This window comes from Grampus griseus, assembly GCF_964374135.1.
Source record: "Grampus griseus genome assembly, chromosome: 2".
NCBI lineage: Eukaryota > Metazoa > Chordata > Mammalia > Artiodactyla > Delphinidae > Grampus > Grampus griseus.
The window spans coordinates 15,215,706-15,233,604 of NC_139018.1; the positions used below are offsets into that span (position 1 = coordinate 15,215,706).

At 38.1% G+C, this 17,899-nt stretch overlaps 1 protein-coding gene across 2 annotated transcripts in view; it reads left to right on the forward strand.

Annotated features, from left to right (window-relative positions):
• The window catches only part of EML5 (EMAP like 5), a gene marked incomplete at both ends in the record, with an annotated part of 169,978 nt that extends 153,123 nt beyond the window's left edge, over positions 1 to 16,855 (forward strand). For both annotated transcript variants that reach the window (XM_082681679.1, XM_082681680.1), the window contains 11 exons: positions 3,705 to 3,878; positions 4,690 to 4,898; positions 8,504 to 8,661; positions 10,076 to 10,190; positions 12,293 to 12,481; positions 12,655 to 12,827; positions 14,487 to 14,649; positions 14,960 to 15,063; positions 15,826 to 15,979; positions 16,429 to 16,529; positions 16,819 to 16,855. In XM_082681679.1, coding sequence (XP_082537805.1) covers positions 3,705 to 3,878; positions 4,690 to 4,898; positions 8,504 to 8,661; positions 10,076 to 10,190; positions 12,293 to 12,481; positions 12,655 to 12,827; positions 14,487 to 14,649; positions 14,960 to 15,063; positions 15,826 to 15,979; positions 16,429 to 16,529; positions 16,819 to 16,855 — 1,577 coding nt within the window. The remainder of the gene's footprint in view (positions 1 to 3,704; positions 3,879 to 4,689; positions 4,899 to 8,503; positions 8,662 to 10,075; positions 10,191 to 12,292; positions 12,482 to 12,654; positions 12,828 to 14,486; positions 14,650 to 14,959; positions 15,064 to 15,825; positions 15,980 to 16,428; positions 16,530 to 16,818) is intronic.
• Between the last annotated feature and the right edge of the window lie 1,044 nt (positions 16,856 to 17,899).

Sequence of the window (17,899 nt, forward strand, 5' to 3'; positions counted from 1 at the left end):
TTCAAAAAATAAAATAAAATGTGGCTACAACCTAAGTAAGGTTCTGAATGACTCATTTGTTAGCTAATCAAGAAAAGCTGTTTATTACTGTGAGTTAATTAAATCATGTTTGATTACAACGAACAAGTGTCCAGAGAAAATAAACTTAAGACTCTTAGCTTTCTGGCAAAAACCATTTCTAAAAGAACTGAGGACATTGGGAACAACATCAGTAGTCTCTAAAAACAAAGCCAGAAAAAGGCAGATGATTTTTAATGGTTTCCCTTGGCTCTTGATGGGTTGACAAATGTTGCCAGTTGTTTATTTGAGGAATCGGTGCAGACTTTTAAGTGACTGAAGTTTGCCTCTATAATCATTTAAGGCATTTATGGCTATTCATTGTGTTCTTTGTCAGCAGGTGGTTTGTGGAAAATATTTCAATCTGTCATGTGTAATTGAACTTCAATATTTTATTATTTGGAGTCAACAGTTAATTTTGTTTGCTCCCATAGACTTAACCATCATCAGTTCTGTTAATTTATGTTAGAAATAGAAGGTGAAAGTCCTGACTTGCCTTATCCCCACAGCAGTTCAGTGGTTTAGCAGTGGTAACATTTTGGGTTTTTTTGTTTTTTTGGCAATTTATGTAGCTCAGAGCCAGGACTGAAATTTTTCTGAGTGAGAAGAACTGCCCTCAGTCTCTGTTATGGAAAACTCAGTGGCTTTGGAAATTAGTTTTTGCTGCATACTTGATAATGTTTCTTAATGATTCAACCTGAAATAACAGGGAAATTACAATTACAACCTGAAATTTCAGTTACAGTGCATATATGTGAAACTTATACTGCAGGAAAGTCATTTGATGGCAACTAATCTTTGACTCACAAGTAACACCAAACTTCACTATATGCTTCTCATACTGTCAAAAATTAAGATGAGAACTGAGATTCCCATTCCCACAAAAATTTGTAGCAAATGTATTTTCTGGGCTCAAGTTACAGTTCCAGCAGCATTTTTTAGATCTTGATACAAGCGTAGAGAAAATTTCCATATTTAAAAAATCTGTTTAACTGTACAATTGAGGAACTTCCACCTAACCTTCAATTTAAAGTTATTATTCTGCAATGTAATACATGCTAAAATGCAAATATCAAGATAAGACTCTAATAGAATTTTCTGAATGCCTTCCAAGTGATTAATATGCTCAATTAAAATCATATGCTTTCGGGGCTTCCCTGGTGGCGCAGTGGTTGAGAGTCCGCCTGCTGATGCAGGGGACACGGGTTCGTGCCCCGGTCCGAGAAGATCCCACATGCCGCGGAGCGGCTGGGCCCATGAGCCATGGCCGCTGAGCCTGCACGTCCGGAGCCTGTGCTCCGCAATGGGAGAGGCCACAACAGTGAGAGGCCTGCGTACCGCAAAAGAAAAAAAAAAAAAATCATATGCTTTTGGATGATATTCATATTTGACAGTACCTATCTGTGTGAGACATTTTCAAAGTTGAAAATTATTATAGATCATTATCAGATGAACATTTGTAATTTTTTTAAAAAAATAAAGAACTCTGATTTTGAACCCTACTTAAGTGAATTATCCCCCCCAAAAAATTTCATTCTCATTAGTAGATCTATATTATAAAAAATTTCACTCAGTGAATTTCACCAATAAAAATTTTGTGAAAATTTGTTTTATTACACAAGTACCTGCATAATACCTTCAATTTTGTCTCTTATCTGACCCTTTACAGTGAAAGTTTGCTGACGTCTGCTTTAGAGGGAGACAGGCAATAAATAAGTACTTTTTTTCCTAAATAACATGATCTAAGATGGTGATAAATGTGATAAAAACAACAAATAGGGCGAGGGCCACAAAACAGTGTTTTTTCAGAGGTGGTAACATTTAGCTAGGCCAAGAATGATACAAAACAGTGATACCTGAAGGGTGACCTGGGGGCTCTAGGCTGAGGCCTGGTTTGGGAATCCTACAACCACCCACACATTCAGTGATTCACTAGAAGGAATCACAGGACCCAGAGATAGTTACGGTGCAGTAGCTTATTACAATGATCAGCAAGGGAAAAAGACACATCAGGTGGAGCCTAGAGGATAGAGGCACAGGCTTTCTATGTCTCTTCCAAAACACTCCTCCAGGGCTTCCCTGGTGGCACAGTGGTTGAGAGTCCGCCTGCCGATGCAGGGGACACGGGTTCGTGCCCCGGTCCGGGAAGATCCCACATGCCACAGAGCGGCTGGGCCTGTGAGCCATGGCCGCTGAGCCTGCGAGTCCGGAGGCTGTGCTCCGCAACGGGAGAGGCCACAACAGTGAGAGGCCCGCGGACCGCAAAAAAACAAAAAACAAAACACACTCTTCCAGGGGTCACACAGAACCTGCTTCTTCTACCAGCAGCCAGATGTATCAATGCAGGTGCAGTGTTTCTGCCCAGGGAAACCCACTGAGGACTCCGAGACCAAGGTTTTTACTGGGGGCTGGTCACATAGACACAAAGCCACAACTACTAAAATACCATAGTCCCAGAAGAAAGCAGGTATTCAGTGCCCCCCGTGGACAAAATAACCTTATCAACATAGGGAACATTTCAAAAGTCAAGTTCTCACACACTAGCAAGCAGGCCATTCTAGTGATAGTAACCTCAGTCCTGCATCTGTTAACTCCCTCCTGGGGAGGCCCTGAAGCTGAACCAAGAAACAGGAAGGTCCGTGTGACTGCAGTAAGGCCTCTGAGATGAACCTAGAGAGGGGCAGGAGTCAGTCACGTAGGGCTTTGCCGATCATGGAGAGGAGTGTGGATTCGTGCTAAGTGCAGAGTCCATCATTGGAGAGATTAAATTTATAATCACATTTATAATTTGAAGCAAATGCTCTTCCATATTTTGATTATTTTACTAAAAGTACTTATGTTCTGAGACTGAATTAGCTGCTGAATTGACTTACCTATTCCTTTTTATAGGGTGCAATTCTTGAAAAAAGGACAGTCCAAAGCTATGGTTTTTTAACCTAGGAAATACAGAGAACTGGGAAGACATTTTAAGCAGTAGAAAAAGGCTGGACAAGATAAATTTAAAAATCTAAAAAAGAAAAAAAACAACAAATATAATTTCTTAAAAAGATTAGCAGTTTAATTTCTTCCATGAAATCCTGTTTAAAAAAAACAAAACTACTGTCTTATAAAGTGATATGAACTTAGTTTTTTACCAGATATATGCCTATGCAGTTGAAGATTTCCTTTGTGATCTATTCACATGGTTTCCTACCTACTGCCTTTCTCAATTTGTATTCACTTTCTATCTCTCCTTCATATAAATAGGTAATAAATATATCCTGGTATTTCATAAGTGTATAATGGTTTTATATTTCTCCACATAATTATATAAAGATTTAACGTGTATCTAAAACATACATTATTTTTTGAAAAGTTGTTTAAAGTTGTGATTACCTAATTTGCTTGTCTAAATGCTATTTTCTCAAAAGTGCAATTTGGACTATAGCCTGAGGAAGTAGTCTGTATTTTTCTCCCTTCCTTTCCTTTCTCTTCCCTTTTCTTTCTTTCTTTTTAATTCAGTCTTAGTTTTGAGCTATTTTTTATTAAGTACAGTCTTTCTTTGGTACATATTTTTCTTGTGTTTCAGAGATGAGTATGCATCAGCCTTAGAAATGGAAACATTTGTAATAGGTGTATTACAACTTTGGGATTTTATCTTTGTTTAGCTACAGCTCCTTCTATCCACATCTGGGATGCAGTGAACAAGCAGACTTTATCTATACTAAGATGCTACCATTCAAAGGGAGTGTGTTCAGTTAGTTTCAGTGCTACTGGAAAACTCTTGCTATCTGTGGGGCTAGACCCAGAACATACAATTACCATTTGGAGATGGCAGGAAGGTAGGAATTTTTTTCTTTGTAATTTTAAAAAATAAAAATGGGGTGATAGGGATTTTCTATTTCATATTTGTGTTAACTTGGTGATTGAAACCATTATTCACTATTAAGCCTTACTCAATACCCATACACAGTTGTAGGTATGTTCTACTTTCAAAACCCAGTGAAATTGTAAACAAAGTATAAACTAATGAAAGTTATTAATATTATAAATGATTCACTGTTCTTTCAGTAAGAAACTATGCATGTAAGTGTCTTGCTAATTATTATTTGGTTGTAGAGGATCTTACTCGAGAATGCGATGAATTATATTGTTAAGTGATAATGGAAGGGCAATAGGGCAATATTACTTTAACGCATTTCGGACAAAACTTTTCAGTTACATAGCCATTATAAAAAAGTGAAATTCATAGAGCTACACAGAAAAAAATAAGATATGGTTTCTAAAATGCCCCTTAAATTATAATAAAGCTTTCCATAAATCACACATCACTTGCAAAAATATGTAAAAAGGACCCTCTACACTATTAATTGTATGTCATGTGATTGCTAGGTAGCAGTGCAAGGGACATGCCCTCTCCCTTTTTTGGGGGGCCGTGCCGGCGCAAGTTGTGGAATCTTAGTTCCCCGATCAGGGGGCCCTCAGCAGTGAAAGCGCTGAGTCTAACCACTGGACCGCCAGGGAATTCCCTGCTCTCTCTTTTTATAAGCATTTATTTTTTGAACTATATATTTTCAATAACTGTTTGATCCTGTAAAAATTAGCTTAGTTCTTATACTAACCTAGAAAATTTTGTTGTATCTTTTTTATCAGGTGCCAAAATTGCCAGCAGAGCTGGTCACAACCAACGTATTTTTGTGGCAGAATTCCGACCAGATTCAGATTCCCAGTTTGTCTCTGTGGGAGTAAAGCATGTTAAGTTCTGGACATTGGCAGGAAGAGCTCTTCTTAGCAAAAAAGGGCTACTGAGCACACTGCAAGATGCCCGGATGCAGACCATGCTTGCTGTTGCATTTGGTGCAGTATGTCTCTTAAAATGCATGTGGTAGTGTAACTGTGAATTACCCAAATTGGACGAGTTTGAATTTTCTTGCCTTAGATAGATGAACCACATGAATGTTGTTTATATGGCACTCTAGTCCCCTAATCCTTACATATGTCCTGGTCATGCATATATTTCAGCTTTCAAATTCTGATACTTTCAGAAATCAGGGACTGGGAAAGAGAGTTAACGAGGGAGAAGGATTATAAAACATCTGAGTCCTTGGGCCACTGCCATTCTCAAAAGCCTTCATTTTATAAGTGTCACCCTGAATCTCCTAGGTCCTATAATAATTTGTCAGAATAGGAGAAAGATAAATCATGAAACGTGATTTTTCTAGTATTTAAGGTGGTACTTGGTTTAGGATTTCCTTTGCTTCCTATCATCTTAACTCACTGCTTATTATGTAGCTGGAAGTGCTCTTGGCCAGTGTCTCTCATTAAAGGGAAGAAGGCGAGCTCAGTTCCTGGTCTAGTTTACTAGAAAGAGTGTTCAAGAGCCATTTCCTCCCCTCCCCTCCCCTCCCCCATTCCATCTGGGCTTGTGGTTTATAAGACACATCTCTTTCCTTTAATACCTTGCCCTGGCCAGGCTTTTTAAATCCTTTGGTGCATCAAAAAACTAAGTCGGTTTTCTTACTAAAGTGTTTATGTGGGTATGTAATACCCGAAGGAAGAAAATTATAATTCTAGATTCTTAAAGAACACTTATATTTTTGAGACCATTGAAAGTGCTGGTTGTGCCATGTCAAACTTCAGTTAAATATTGTGGAGATTCTTAATACAAGACCAGTAATTCTTTCCAGAAGAAAAGCTTATGCATTCAAGTGTTTGCATACATTTAATATGCCCCATCTACGTTAACTAATCTTTGTGTATAAAATTCCTTATTTAGTCAATTGCCCATTCCCAATAGAAAATAAACTTGAAGATTATACTGTTAGTCATATGTGAGGAGCCTTTAGAAATTATAAGTAAAAGAGTGATACTATTGCCTGTTCATTTTTCTTTTGCCTAAATAAAAACCTTCTCAATATTTTCATAAAAAAAGAATATTAGTCATAATTGACGTTTTATGTTTGAAGCAACAGTGCAATCAGTGCGAATGTTATATAATAAAATGGGTTGATGTTCAGTTTAAGCCTTTTTGAGCATCCTCTATGCTAGGGGGCTATGAAAAGAGCAGACGAAGTAAAATGTTAGTTTTTACATTCCAGTCGCAGATAAGGCGTGAATTAAAGATGCTCCTATGTGACAAGTATTGAGTTGGCCAAAAGGTTCGTTCAGTTTTTTCTGTAAGATGGCTCTATTAGCACTTAGATGTCTTTAACGTCATTAGAAACAATTTTGTTAGATTGTATGTGACAGCTGTCTCATCAGTGTGCATTTAAAAAAAGACTTATCAAAATTGGTGAATTTTTGTGTAGCCATTTTAATATTGAAGATGGAAGAAAAAAAGCCACATTTTTGGCCTATTATGCTTTATTATTTCAAGAAAGGTAAAAACGCAACTGAAATGCAAAAAAAAGATTTGTGCAGTGTATGGAGAAGGTGCTGTGACTGATCGAACGTGTCAAAAGTGGTTTGTGAAGTTTTGTGCTGGAGATTTCTCGCTGGACAGTGCTCCACAGTCGGGTAGACCAGTTGAAGTTGATAGCGATCAAATCAAGACATTAACTGAGAACAATCAACGTTATACCACGAGGAAGATAGCCAACATACTCAGAATATCCAAATCAAGTGCTGAAAATCATTTGCACCAGCTTGAATCGCTTTGATATTTGGCTTCCACATAAGTTAAGCGAAAAAAAACCTTGACCGTACTTCTGCATGCGATTCTCTACTTAAACATAATGACAGTGTTCCATTTTTTAAATAAATTGTGATGGGCTATGAAAAGTGGATATTGTACAATAATGTGGAATGGAAGAGATCGTGGGGCAAGCGAAATGAACCACCACCAACTACACCAAAGGCCGGTCTTCATCCAAAGAAGGTGATGTTGTGTATATGGTGGGATTGGGAGTCCTCTATTATGAGCTCCTTCCGGAAAACCAGATGATTAATTCCAACAAGTACTGCTCCCCATTAGACCAACTGAAAGCAGCACTCGACGAAAAGCATCCAGACTTAGTCAATAGAAAACACATAATCTTCCATCAGGATAACACAAGACCACATGTTTCTTTGATGACCAGGCAAAAACTGTTACAGCGTGGCTGGGAAGTTCTGATTCATCCGCCGTATTCACCAGACATTGCACCTTCGGATTTCCATTTATTTAGGTATTTGCAAAATTCTCTTAATGGAAAAATTTCAATTCCCTGGAAGACTGTAAAAGGCACCTGGAACAGTTCTTTGCTCAAAAAGATAAAAAATTTTGGGAAGATGAAATTATGAAGTTGCCTGAAAAATGGCAGAAGGTGGTGGAACAAAAAGGTGAATATGTTGTTCAGTAAAGTTCTTGGTGAAAATGAAAAATGTGTCTTTTATTTTTACTTAAAAGCCAAAGGCACTTTTTGGCCAACCCAATGTAATCATTGTTTTCCAAATAAAAGATACAGAGATTAAGTATAAATGCTGAGGAATTTGAAGTAATATTAAATTGTAGGGAAATTAAGCCTACAAACTAGTATTCTCAGAAAGATTCAAGAAAATCTGTTTTTGATACAATCCAAAATCTTATTTTCTTATTGGTTCTTTCTATATTGTTTTTGGTGAAGGATCTTATACAAGTTGCTCTAAAAGTGAAGCTAAAATGAGACGAAACTAGCACATAACGCAGGATTTGCTTTCTCCAGCTTTTGCATAAATGAACTGCATCAGGACTGCAGTTCTCAGGCACCTCAGTCATTCTTAAGCTTTCGGTGCCTTAACACGTTTATATTAGTTTGGATTCATTGCAGAAAGGCAGTAACTTTTGCTGTTTTGATTTTAAGAAATCATGGCAAATATTTTCATATACAATTTCTGAAAAACTACAACTTTGCTACAGATAATAGTTTTACTTTCCATGACAAAATACCTTATCAAACCTAATAAAGTTATTTTCACTCCCTATTCCTATTCTGTTTTTTTTACTCTCAGTTACTAATGACTTTTAAGTTATTTCTTGGGCAGCTACAGGGAAGCAATCCAAAGAGGTGATATAAACTAGAATTACAGCATATTTGAATTGGAAGGGACCTTAGAGACTTTAGGGATTTAGAGATCCCTCATTTTACACTGAAAAAGTTGATACTCATAGAGGTTAAAAGTCTTGACCAAAGTTATTCCAGCTAATAAACAAAAGACCTGGAAAAGGAAATGGCCCTAACAAAGCTAAGCCTTGACTTCAGGTTTTCTGACTCTGGACTCTACTGTTTTCCCGCCACCCATGCTCTTTGTATCAAAAAGGTGACATAGCGTGACTCTCTCTCTGAGTCCACCCATGTGTCTCTCCACACGTACCCTTTTTCCTCCTAATAAACACTTCACTACCAAAAAAAAAAAAGTGACATAGGCTCACACTTACATAGAGAATTGCTGTTTGAACTCTATTTGAACTTTTCATGAGTTTATCTCCCCCTTCCCCACTCCTTTTCAGAATAACTTGACGTTTACAGGTACCATCAGTGGAGATGTCTGTGTGTGGAAAGACCACATATTGTGCAGAATCGTGGCCAAAGCTCACAATGGGCCTGTGTTTGCCATGTACACCACCCTTCGAGACGGACTTATTGTCACTGGTGGCAAGGAGAGGCCGTGAGTCCTCTTTCTTTTTACAGCCTTACTGAATATTCATGCGTTGTGATGCCTCTGGTTTGCAGTTAGTTATGTCTAGGCCACATGGATTATCCTCTGACCTTCCTCCTCATGTGCTTCTCCTTTACTGCCTTTTATGCACCAGCTTGTTGATTTTTATTTCTGGTCTTAAATCCCTCCCAATGTTTTTCACATTGTAGGTAAGTCTAAACTCCAACTGGGTGATCATTTTTCTGAGGTATGGATAGGTAGCTATCTTGCAGGTTAGGAATTGATTTTCTTAATGCCTCTCTGCCTGTATAAATACTGGCTGAGTAGCAGGTGGTGATCTATGGGGGAATCTTTGCCATTGGACTCAGGATGCATCTCGACTGCCTGCTTTCTTTTTGGTTCAAACTGGATACTAAGGGATAAAATTCATACTGCTGCATTAGAAAAGGATGAGAGGATACTAAAAATAAACTTTGCCTTGTTTGCTTTTGCTTGAGGCAAACTTGTTAGATAAAATTAAGACAAGACCTCAAAATGTGTGAGGAGAGGCCTTTTTCTGAGTGGTTTTCAAATCTCCCAGTGGAAACCAGATACTTATCATTGATTTCCTACTAGCATATTCATATGCATGTTAAAATGGAATGTATATGTGACCAGGAAGTAAGTACATTCCTATACAGCATTGAAAGAACCACAAATATGCAGCAGCTTTTGCTTTTCACATAAAGGAAGACTGTATAAGAGAAAAAAACATAAATGGGCTATATTTATCTTTTGCATATTACTCTGACACTCGTGTTTCCACACCTCATCTAGTCTTGCACACTCCTACTCACTAGTAACCTACTAAACTGTTCAGTAGTATATTTAATAATAGTGGTTGGAAAGAAATGTGCTGCTCTTTTGGCCCTGAAAATATATTCTGTAGCACAGCATCTGTAATCCTGTTATCTAGCCTTGCATTTCCATTATCCTCTTAACATTAAGAATCATTTTGGGGACTTCCCTGGCGGTCCAGTGGATAGGACTTGGCACTTTCACTTCTGTGGCCCAGGTTCAACCCCTGGTCAGAGAACTAAGATCCCACAAGCCACATGCACAGCCAAAAAAAAAAAAAAAAATCCATTTTGCACGTTTCCTCAGTCAAGAAGTATTATGAGAGAGGATATATGATGTATGGGCAGGGGGCGGTGCTAAGTAAACTTATGCTGATGTCAGAAAAATAAGTGTTCATAAAATAAAATTTGCTTAAACTGAATGTTTGAGACACTATATCTAAAAATTGCCATAGAAAGTTTAGAAGAATATAAGATTGGAGCCTCTTTTTCTGTTCTGCTTATAATTTAGTATTTGTTTATAATAAAAATTATTTGTAATAGCCAATAATAAATGCTTCTTTTGGTTTGGGTTGTTATTTTCTTAGGTCAAAAGAAGGAGGAGCAGTCAAACTGTGGGATCAGGAACTGAGGCGATGCCGCGCCTTCAGGCTTGAGACAGGACAAGTCACAGATTGTGTCCGTTCTGTGTGCAGAGGCAAGGTAAGATGTTTCTTGAGGCATTACAGTGCAGCAGACAGTAGAAAACAGTTACTCCTGTGATTCTCTCACCTTCGCAACTTGATGAATAATAACTCAAAGATGGACTTGCTTGCCGCTTTTCCTCTGCCTCTTCTCTGCTGCTTTCTTTGCAGAAAGACAGGAAGCTGTTCTCCTAAGCACTGTATCTAAACCTCCTTATTTTCTTGCATCTGCTAATTCAACTCTGGTAGACAGCTAAATTTATTTGCCAGTTGACTCGTTTTGATTAAAGCAGCTGTCTCCATTTGTTTAAAAAAAACACATTGCTCTAAAAAATTTGACTGTGCATGCACTCACAATAAGTGTGTTTATAAATTACATACATGTATTATCCTGTGTATTAAATATTAGTTAAGCTTACTTTTACTTATAGTTATTTTTAACTAAAATCCAATACTTTCTTCCTGTATCCCAATGCACTTACACCTCTTTGGAGATCTTCAGACTAATATATCATAGTCAAAGTCAAAACTTTGATGACTGGAGAAGCGAGGTGTATTATCTTTAGCGTGGGCTTGCACATGCAGCCTGGCTCAGTGCTCTTGCAGATGCGCCTCTGGTCATAGAAAGCTTTGCATGAGCTAATGGCTGGCTTGCTACTAAATTAGTCAAAGCAAAAAATTCTCTGAAAGTATGTTATTTTGGTTTTGGACCCAAATCCAATGTGTGTATGTTGAGTTTGGGGGTGCTTCCCACACACCACCAAACAATTCTCCAACACCAGCAGCGTGTCCAAAAATTCAACTAAGTTCTGACAGTATCTGCCAGAGAAGGGATTGGATTCCACAGGTTGAAGGTTCAATCCTACAAGACTGCTCCCCTCACCGCCACTTCAGATGCCACATTCTTACCTATGCTTCTGACCGGCTGTAGCTTGGGGTTCCCAACAACTCCTCCTGGACTTCAGACACCAGTCAGTTACCTGTCCTTCTGACCCACTGCCTGTAAATTAGAGAGGGTTGTACGACCCCTCCTCGGGTTCAGTTATTTTGCTAGAGTGGCTTACAGAGCTCAGAGAAACATGTTACTTACTGGATCACCAGTTTATTGTAAAAGGATATAACTCATGAACTGCCAGATGTAGAACTGCACAAGGCAAGGTATATGGGGAGGGGAGAGGAACTTCCATGACCACTCAGCCTGCATCTCCACGTGTGCACCAACTTGAAAGCTCTCCAAACCCTGACCTTTTGGGTTTTTATGGAGGCTTCTTACATAGTCATAATTGATTAAATCTTTCACTATTGGTAACTGATTCAACTTCTAGCCCCTCTCCCATCCCCGAGGTGGGGAGAGGAGAGAGTGAAACTGCCAGTTCCTAACCCCTAATCACATAGTTGGGTCTCCTGGCAACCAGCCCCCATCCTTTGGTGAGGTCCATAACAAAAGATACCCCTCTTTTGTTCATCACTTAGGAAATCCCAAGGGTTTTAGGAGCTTCATGCCAGTAAGCGGGGACAGACCAAATATATAGGCCATCCCCAAGTTAAAGTTTTTCGATTTTAAGATGGTGCAAAAATGATACAAATTCAGTAGAAACCATATTTCGAATTTTGAATTTTTATCTTGCCCCAGCTAGTGACGTGCGGTACAATCCTCTCGTGATGCCGGGCAGCGCAGCAAGCCACAGCTCCCAGTCAGCCGCAAGGGCCAAAAATCAATTCACTTACAGCCATGCTGTCTGTACTGAGACGACCACTATGTTTTTCACTTTCAGGATAGTATTCAATAAACGACATGAGGTATCCAACACTTTATTATAAAATAGGCTTTGTGTTAGATGATTTTGCTCAACTAGAGGCTCAAGTAAGTGTCCTGAGCATGTTTAAGGTAGGCCAGGCTATCATGTTTGATAGGTTAGGTGTGTCAAATGCACTTCTAACTTATGACATTTTTAACTTATGATGGGCTTATCAGATGCAACCCCATCATAAGTTGAGGAAGATCTGTATATTTCTTATTCTAAGTCACAGTATCACATAGGCCAGAAGGTCGTTCTCATTATTATTAAGAAGAGCAACTGTGGTATTCCATTAAATATATTGGCCCCACTTGTGTTTCAGGGCAAGATACTAGTAGGGACAAGGAATGCTGAAATAATTGAAGTTGGAGAGAAAAATGCAGCATGTAATATTTTAGTTACCGGTCATGTGGATGGACCTATATGGGGACTGGCGACACATCCTTCCAGGGATTTTTTCCTTTCTGCTGCAGAAGATGGGACAGTGAGACTCTGGGACATTGCTGATAAAGTAAGTATAATTTTTTTTAAAAGATGTTACAATTTCTAAGAAGCAAAGTTCTAAATTGCTAGCACTTAAAGAACTATCTCAGCATTGTGTTGAGAACTTGGGGGAGAAACTGGTTTACTTTGTAAGTACTCTGCTTAATGTAGTTCTCTGTGATTCTTTTGGTTCTTATGCAGAAGATGTTGAACAAAGTGAATTTGGGACATGCTGCTCGTACTGTGTGTTATAGCCCTGAAGGGGACATGGTGGCTATTGGAATGAAAAATGGAGAATTTATTATTTTACTTGTGAGCTCTCTAAAGATATGGGGAAAGAAGAGAGATAGACGATGTGCAATCCACGATATCAGGTTAGTCAACAAATGGAATGGTATGTCAAGGATACTCTTTAAATGACCCGGCTTGCATTTGGAAAAAAGGTCCTTAGTGCCTGTAGCATTTCAACACATCATAAATTGTATGCTGAAATATGGCTGTTTGTATACTTAGCTACTTCTCCTTACTAAATTATGAGTCCACTGGGCACCAGCCACAGTGCCTTATAATAGCAAGTATTCAGGGAATGTTTGATGAATTAGTATCACACTGGACATGTCCAGTAAGTTCATCCTGCCAAGAATTATCTTCCATCTGCCCTTAAAAGTCTGGAAAATTAGGGACTTCCCTGGCAGTCCAGTGGTTAGGACTTGGCGCTTTCACTGCTATGGCCCGGGTTCAATCCCTAGTTAGGGAACTAGGATACCGCAAGCCGCACAGCGTGGCAAAAAAAAAAAGCCTGGAAGGGCTTCCCTGGTGGCGCAGTGGTTAAGAATCCGCCTGCCAGTGCAGGGGACACAGGTTCAAGCCCTGGTTGGGGAAGATCCCACATGCTGCAGAGCCACTAAGCCCATGCGCCACAACTACTGAGCCGTGCTCTAGAGCCCGTGAGCCACAACTACTGAGCCCGTGTGCCTAGAGCGTGTGCTCCGCAATAAGAGAAGCCACCGCAATAAGAAGCCCGCGCACCACAACAGAGAGTAGCCTCCACTCACCACATAGAGAAAGACTGCATGCAGCAACGAAGACCCAATGCAGCCCCCCCCAAAAAAGCCTGGAAAATTAAAGTTATAACCCCAAACATCTCTTAGAAAGCCTGAAAAATTAAACTTATAACCCCAAACGTCTTTTACTTCTCTTCATTTCCACTGACTATATAGTTCATTCATTTAATCCATAGCCATTGAACATCTATGCCCCAGATTATGAATTAATTAAAACTTTTCTTGAGCCTTTTTCAGTGCTTAAGCTTATATTAACAGTGGTTACCATTTACTGAGCACTTCTATGTGATCAAGATAGATTATTGAATCCAGGTCTGTCAAAAGCTTGCACTGTTTTCACCAGTAAAACCGTTTTTACAAATGAAGCCTTCCTCAGATCTTCAGTATATAAAACAGTAATTATGGCTTCCCTCAGCTCTCCAGTTTCCCAAAGGTACATCAGCGAGACTTATGGAGTATTTTCAAAAAACTGAACTGTCCCATACTGCTTTGCATCATCGATAGGCAAATAGTACTTTATTATTTTAAAATAACTTCTTCCAAGCTTCAAGTAGTATCACTTCATCTAATAACGTTACATGAGTTAAGCTGGTCTGTGTCCCTTGCTCTTAAGATATGATCTTTCCAGATGAAAGGATCCTATCGTACTGAATTATGTAATTTAGGAATATATGTAAATTGTTAGTGGCTTTTAAAAAACTGAGCTATTTTTAAAGAAATTAGGAGATGAAAATTCAGGAACCACTTAATGTTGAAGTAAAATATAAACCTTCTGTTTTCTGTAACACAGACAAATATCAGTGTACACAATCTGTTGTGACTATCAGGTAAATCTGTTTGAGGCCATATCACACATTATTTGTCTCAAATACTTATTTTTGAGAACTGAAAAGTCAGTGGTCTTAAATGTTTATACTATTTCATGTGGTCTAATGCATTTTTACATGGAATCTTTTGTTACATGTTCAGATTTAGTCCAGATTCCCGGTTTCTGGCAGTGGGTTCCAGTGAGAATTCAGTGGATTTTTATGACCTAACATTGGGTCCCACCCTTAATAGAATCAGCTACTGCAAAGACATTCCAAGTTTTGTCATTCAAATGGACTTCTCTGCAGATAGCAGACATCTCCAGGTACAGTACCAAGACTATTCGAATAGTCTTTACATTTTGTTAGTGAGTGCTTTTAAAACTCCTCAGTTCCAGAGCTTCTCAACTCTTGCCTTTTATTCACTACTATTCACTGTTTCTGCATAAATTCTTTACTAATCTATTCTTACCAGTCCTTTTCTTCATTTTTTTTGCTCACAGATTTTTGTAGTCATGTTTTAGTCTTAATAATGTTAGAAATGTAAATCAAGTAGCACTTTGCCAGTTTACTATAAACTACTTCTGGATTTTGCCTCTCACATGATGGAATTGTTCCATTTTAATATTATGAAAGGTCTCCACTGGTTGCTATAAACGGCATGTCTATGAAGTGCCTTCAGGAAAACATCTTATGGATCAGGCTGCCATTGACAGAATTACTTGGGCTACATGGACTAGGTAAATATTTCATGTATCAGAAGGGAAGAGCTGACTGAAGGTCAGCAAGGAAAACTGGAAAATCCTATTTCTGAACAGTTAGAGCCATTCCCACTAAGGAACAGTAATTGAGTTTTAAGTTTTTGTTACCATCCTGAATTCTTCCTAAGAAGACAACGATATACTTACTCATGCTGGGACCCCTTTTGATCAAATATATTTCTATGCTTTATCAGTTCTTTTAATTAAAGGAAATCAAAGTTGTGACTTTAAAGATGCCCTGATACTTCCTTAACATAAGTAGGTTTAATAACAGATAATGAAAACATGTATTGGGTACTGTTAGGCAACTGTATTATTTCCCTGTCTAAAGGAATGCTATTGATAGCAGCTGTTAGAAATGAAACCTTATAAAATGGGTTCAAATTTGCTGGCTGTAGAACAGATAACCATGCATAACCATCAATGAAAATGAAAAATGCCATCAACACTTTTAATTTTAAGATAGTTCTATCAGTTATCATAAAGTATTAACTGACTTTATAAAGGATTAATCTATAAACCCTTAAAATTATAGAACTTCATTGAGAAAAGGTGTGTGTATCGGGGGTGAGGGAGTGCCATCCCGGCAGGTTCAGGCTTATGACAAGGTAACACCTTGTCATAACTTATTCCTGTGTTTAAATAACATAACTAGGTACTCAGAGGTTAATTACCAAGAAACTTTTTCAGTATGGTAAACCTGTATGTGCTATGGTGGATTTTTTTATTCCTTCTCTCTAGCATTCTAGGAGATGAAGTTATGGGAATCTGGTCCAGACATGCTGAGAAAGCCGATGTCACCTGTGCCTGCGTCTCTCATTCAGGAATCAGCCTTGTAACAGGAGATGACTTTGGCATGGTTAAGTTATTTGACTTCCCATGTCCTGAAAAATTTGTAAGTTTACGTTGGGTTTAGTATTTTATGCAACTTTACTCCTGATTTAGACTTCTGATCATTAGTACTTTTTCCCACATAATAGCTAAAATGTTATTGTCTCATGATTTGAAAATACTTTTAAATTTGTGATTCTAAAATTTTCTCCAAACTTCCTAAATCCATTACTCTGAAATAAAAGCTATTAGAAATTATCTCCCCTTGCCCCCAAGCCGCGCCATCTTCGCAGACTATCCTGTGATTAGTCTTTTATCAAACCTTTAATCAGTTACCAAATTTCAAATGCTTTTCAATGCAGATCCATTACTGATTCTGAGAAAGCATTTCATCATTAGCTGTGCTCCAAACTGCTTTCTCCACAGCACTCATGATGGAGATAATAGCTCCTGATTAAGAACCTTTGACTTCTGTGTTCATCACACACCCTGAGCTTTGTTCTTGTTTTTTAGGCGAAGCACAAAAGGTTCTTGGGTCATTCACCCCATGTGACAAATATTCGATTTACCAGTGGTGATCGACATGTTATTAGTGCTGGAGGTGATGACTGCAGGTTGGTAACTTTCTCAGCCCAAGAAGAGCAGGGACTGTCTTTTACTAGTTAAGAGATTATTACTATTTCTTTGACAGGTTCAGTTTATGGACTCAGCTAGTCATCATAAAAAGGTCGCCTAACCATATGGCTCCTTGGGGTCACATACTATGTAAATACAGAATAAAAGGAGTTGAAAGAGTAAAGTTTTTACACATGTATGATTTGAAAGCTTAATTTAAAACATTGTAAACTGTTCTGAAAATCTATAAATATAGTGAACTCACTGCAGTTCTTTCTCTGATTGCAGTTTGTTTGTCTGGAAATGTGTACATATGCCTCATTGAAAGATATGGATGCTGAGAAGACTCCATAAAGCAACAGCCTTGAGAAACCAGAACTACACAAGAGGAAAAAACCAGAACCAAACGCTGCATGGTCATGTGGTGCTAACTTAAGACTGTAACAGGGATTTATCCAAATTTGTTAAAGTAGAAAGATTGATAAGTTCAAAATATTTGTTATATGCACTAAATAACTGTCCATAATCCATACACTGCCAGATAATTACATTTCAAGGAGGGACTGAATAAATATTTGCTGGTAAAAGCCACCCCCCATTTTAGGGAGGATGCAGATTTGGCAGACTTCCTGGGGAGGTTTGGCAGACAGTGCTCCTCAAAGAAATGAACCAAAACCTTAAAAATCCAACTTGGATAATTTTCTTCCTCTTTTTAGCAAAGCTTTTTCTTTTTAGAATTTATATTTTATTTTCAAGTTTCAACTGTTTAATAAAATATTTTATCCTTGTGTTCACATAAGGAAATACACCATCACCCTAAAGGATCACAGGTTTTAAAAGGCAAACATTATTTTCCCTAAGAAAACACACACAGGCTTTACTGGAGAACATGATGCTTCTTAAGCATTAATAAAGTCCTGTTTATAAGGGACATTTTTCTCCTGGAAATTTTAAATTCAGGAACAAATCCAAAGTTAGTAGTGTATGATCGCTACATTTTCATTTTTGAGCTGTCAATCTTGTGTTCAGAATTCATCCCTATAATTGAAAGAGTAAAATATGATCATGGCCTCATTAATGAAAAAGCAGTATGATGAACAGTCATTTCCAGTGGTGTACAGTTTAAGGTTTTATATAGCAATAGTATTTAACTGGCAGAGAATACTGAGTATTTAAAGATGTAGTCTAATAGAAACATTGTTTAACATGTAAACTAAAGCGTTAAGTTCTCATTTACGAAGTTATACAGTTTAGTTAACTCTTGAAATAAAATTTTTATAGCCTTTTTTTTCTATTGGAAAAACTTGTTTAGTTAGATGTATGTCACCCCATCGGCTGACTTCAAAAGGAATGAAGATAGGTCCACTTG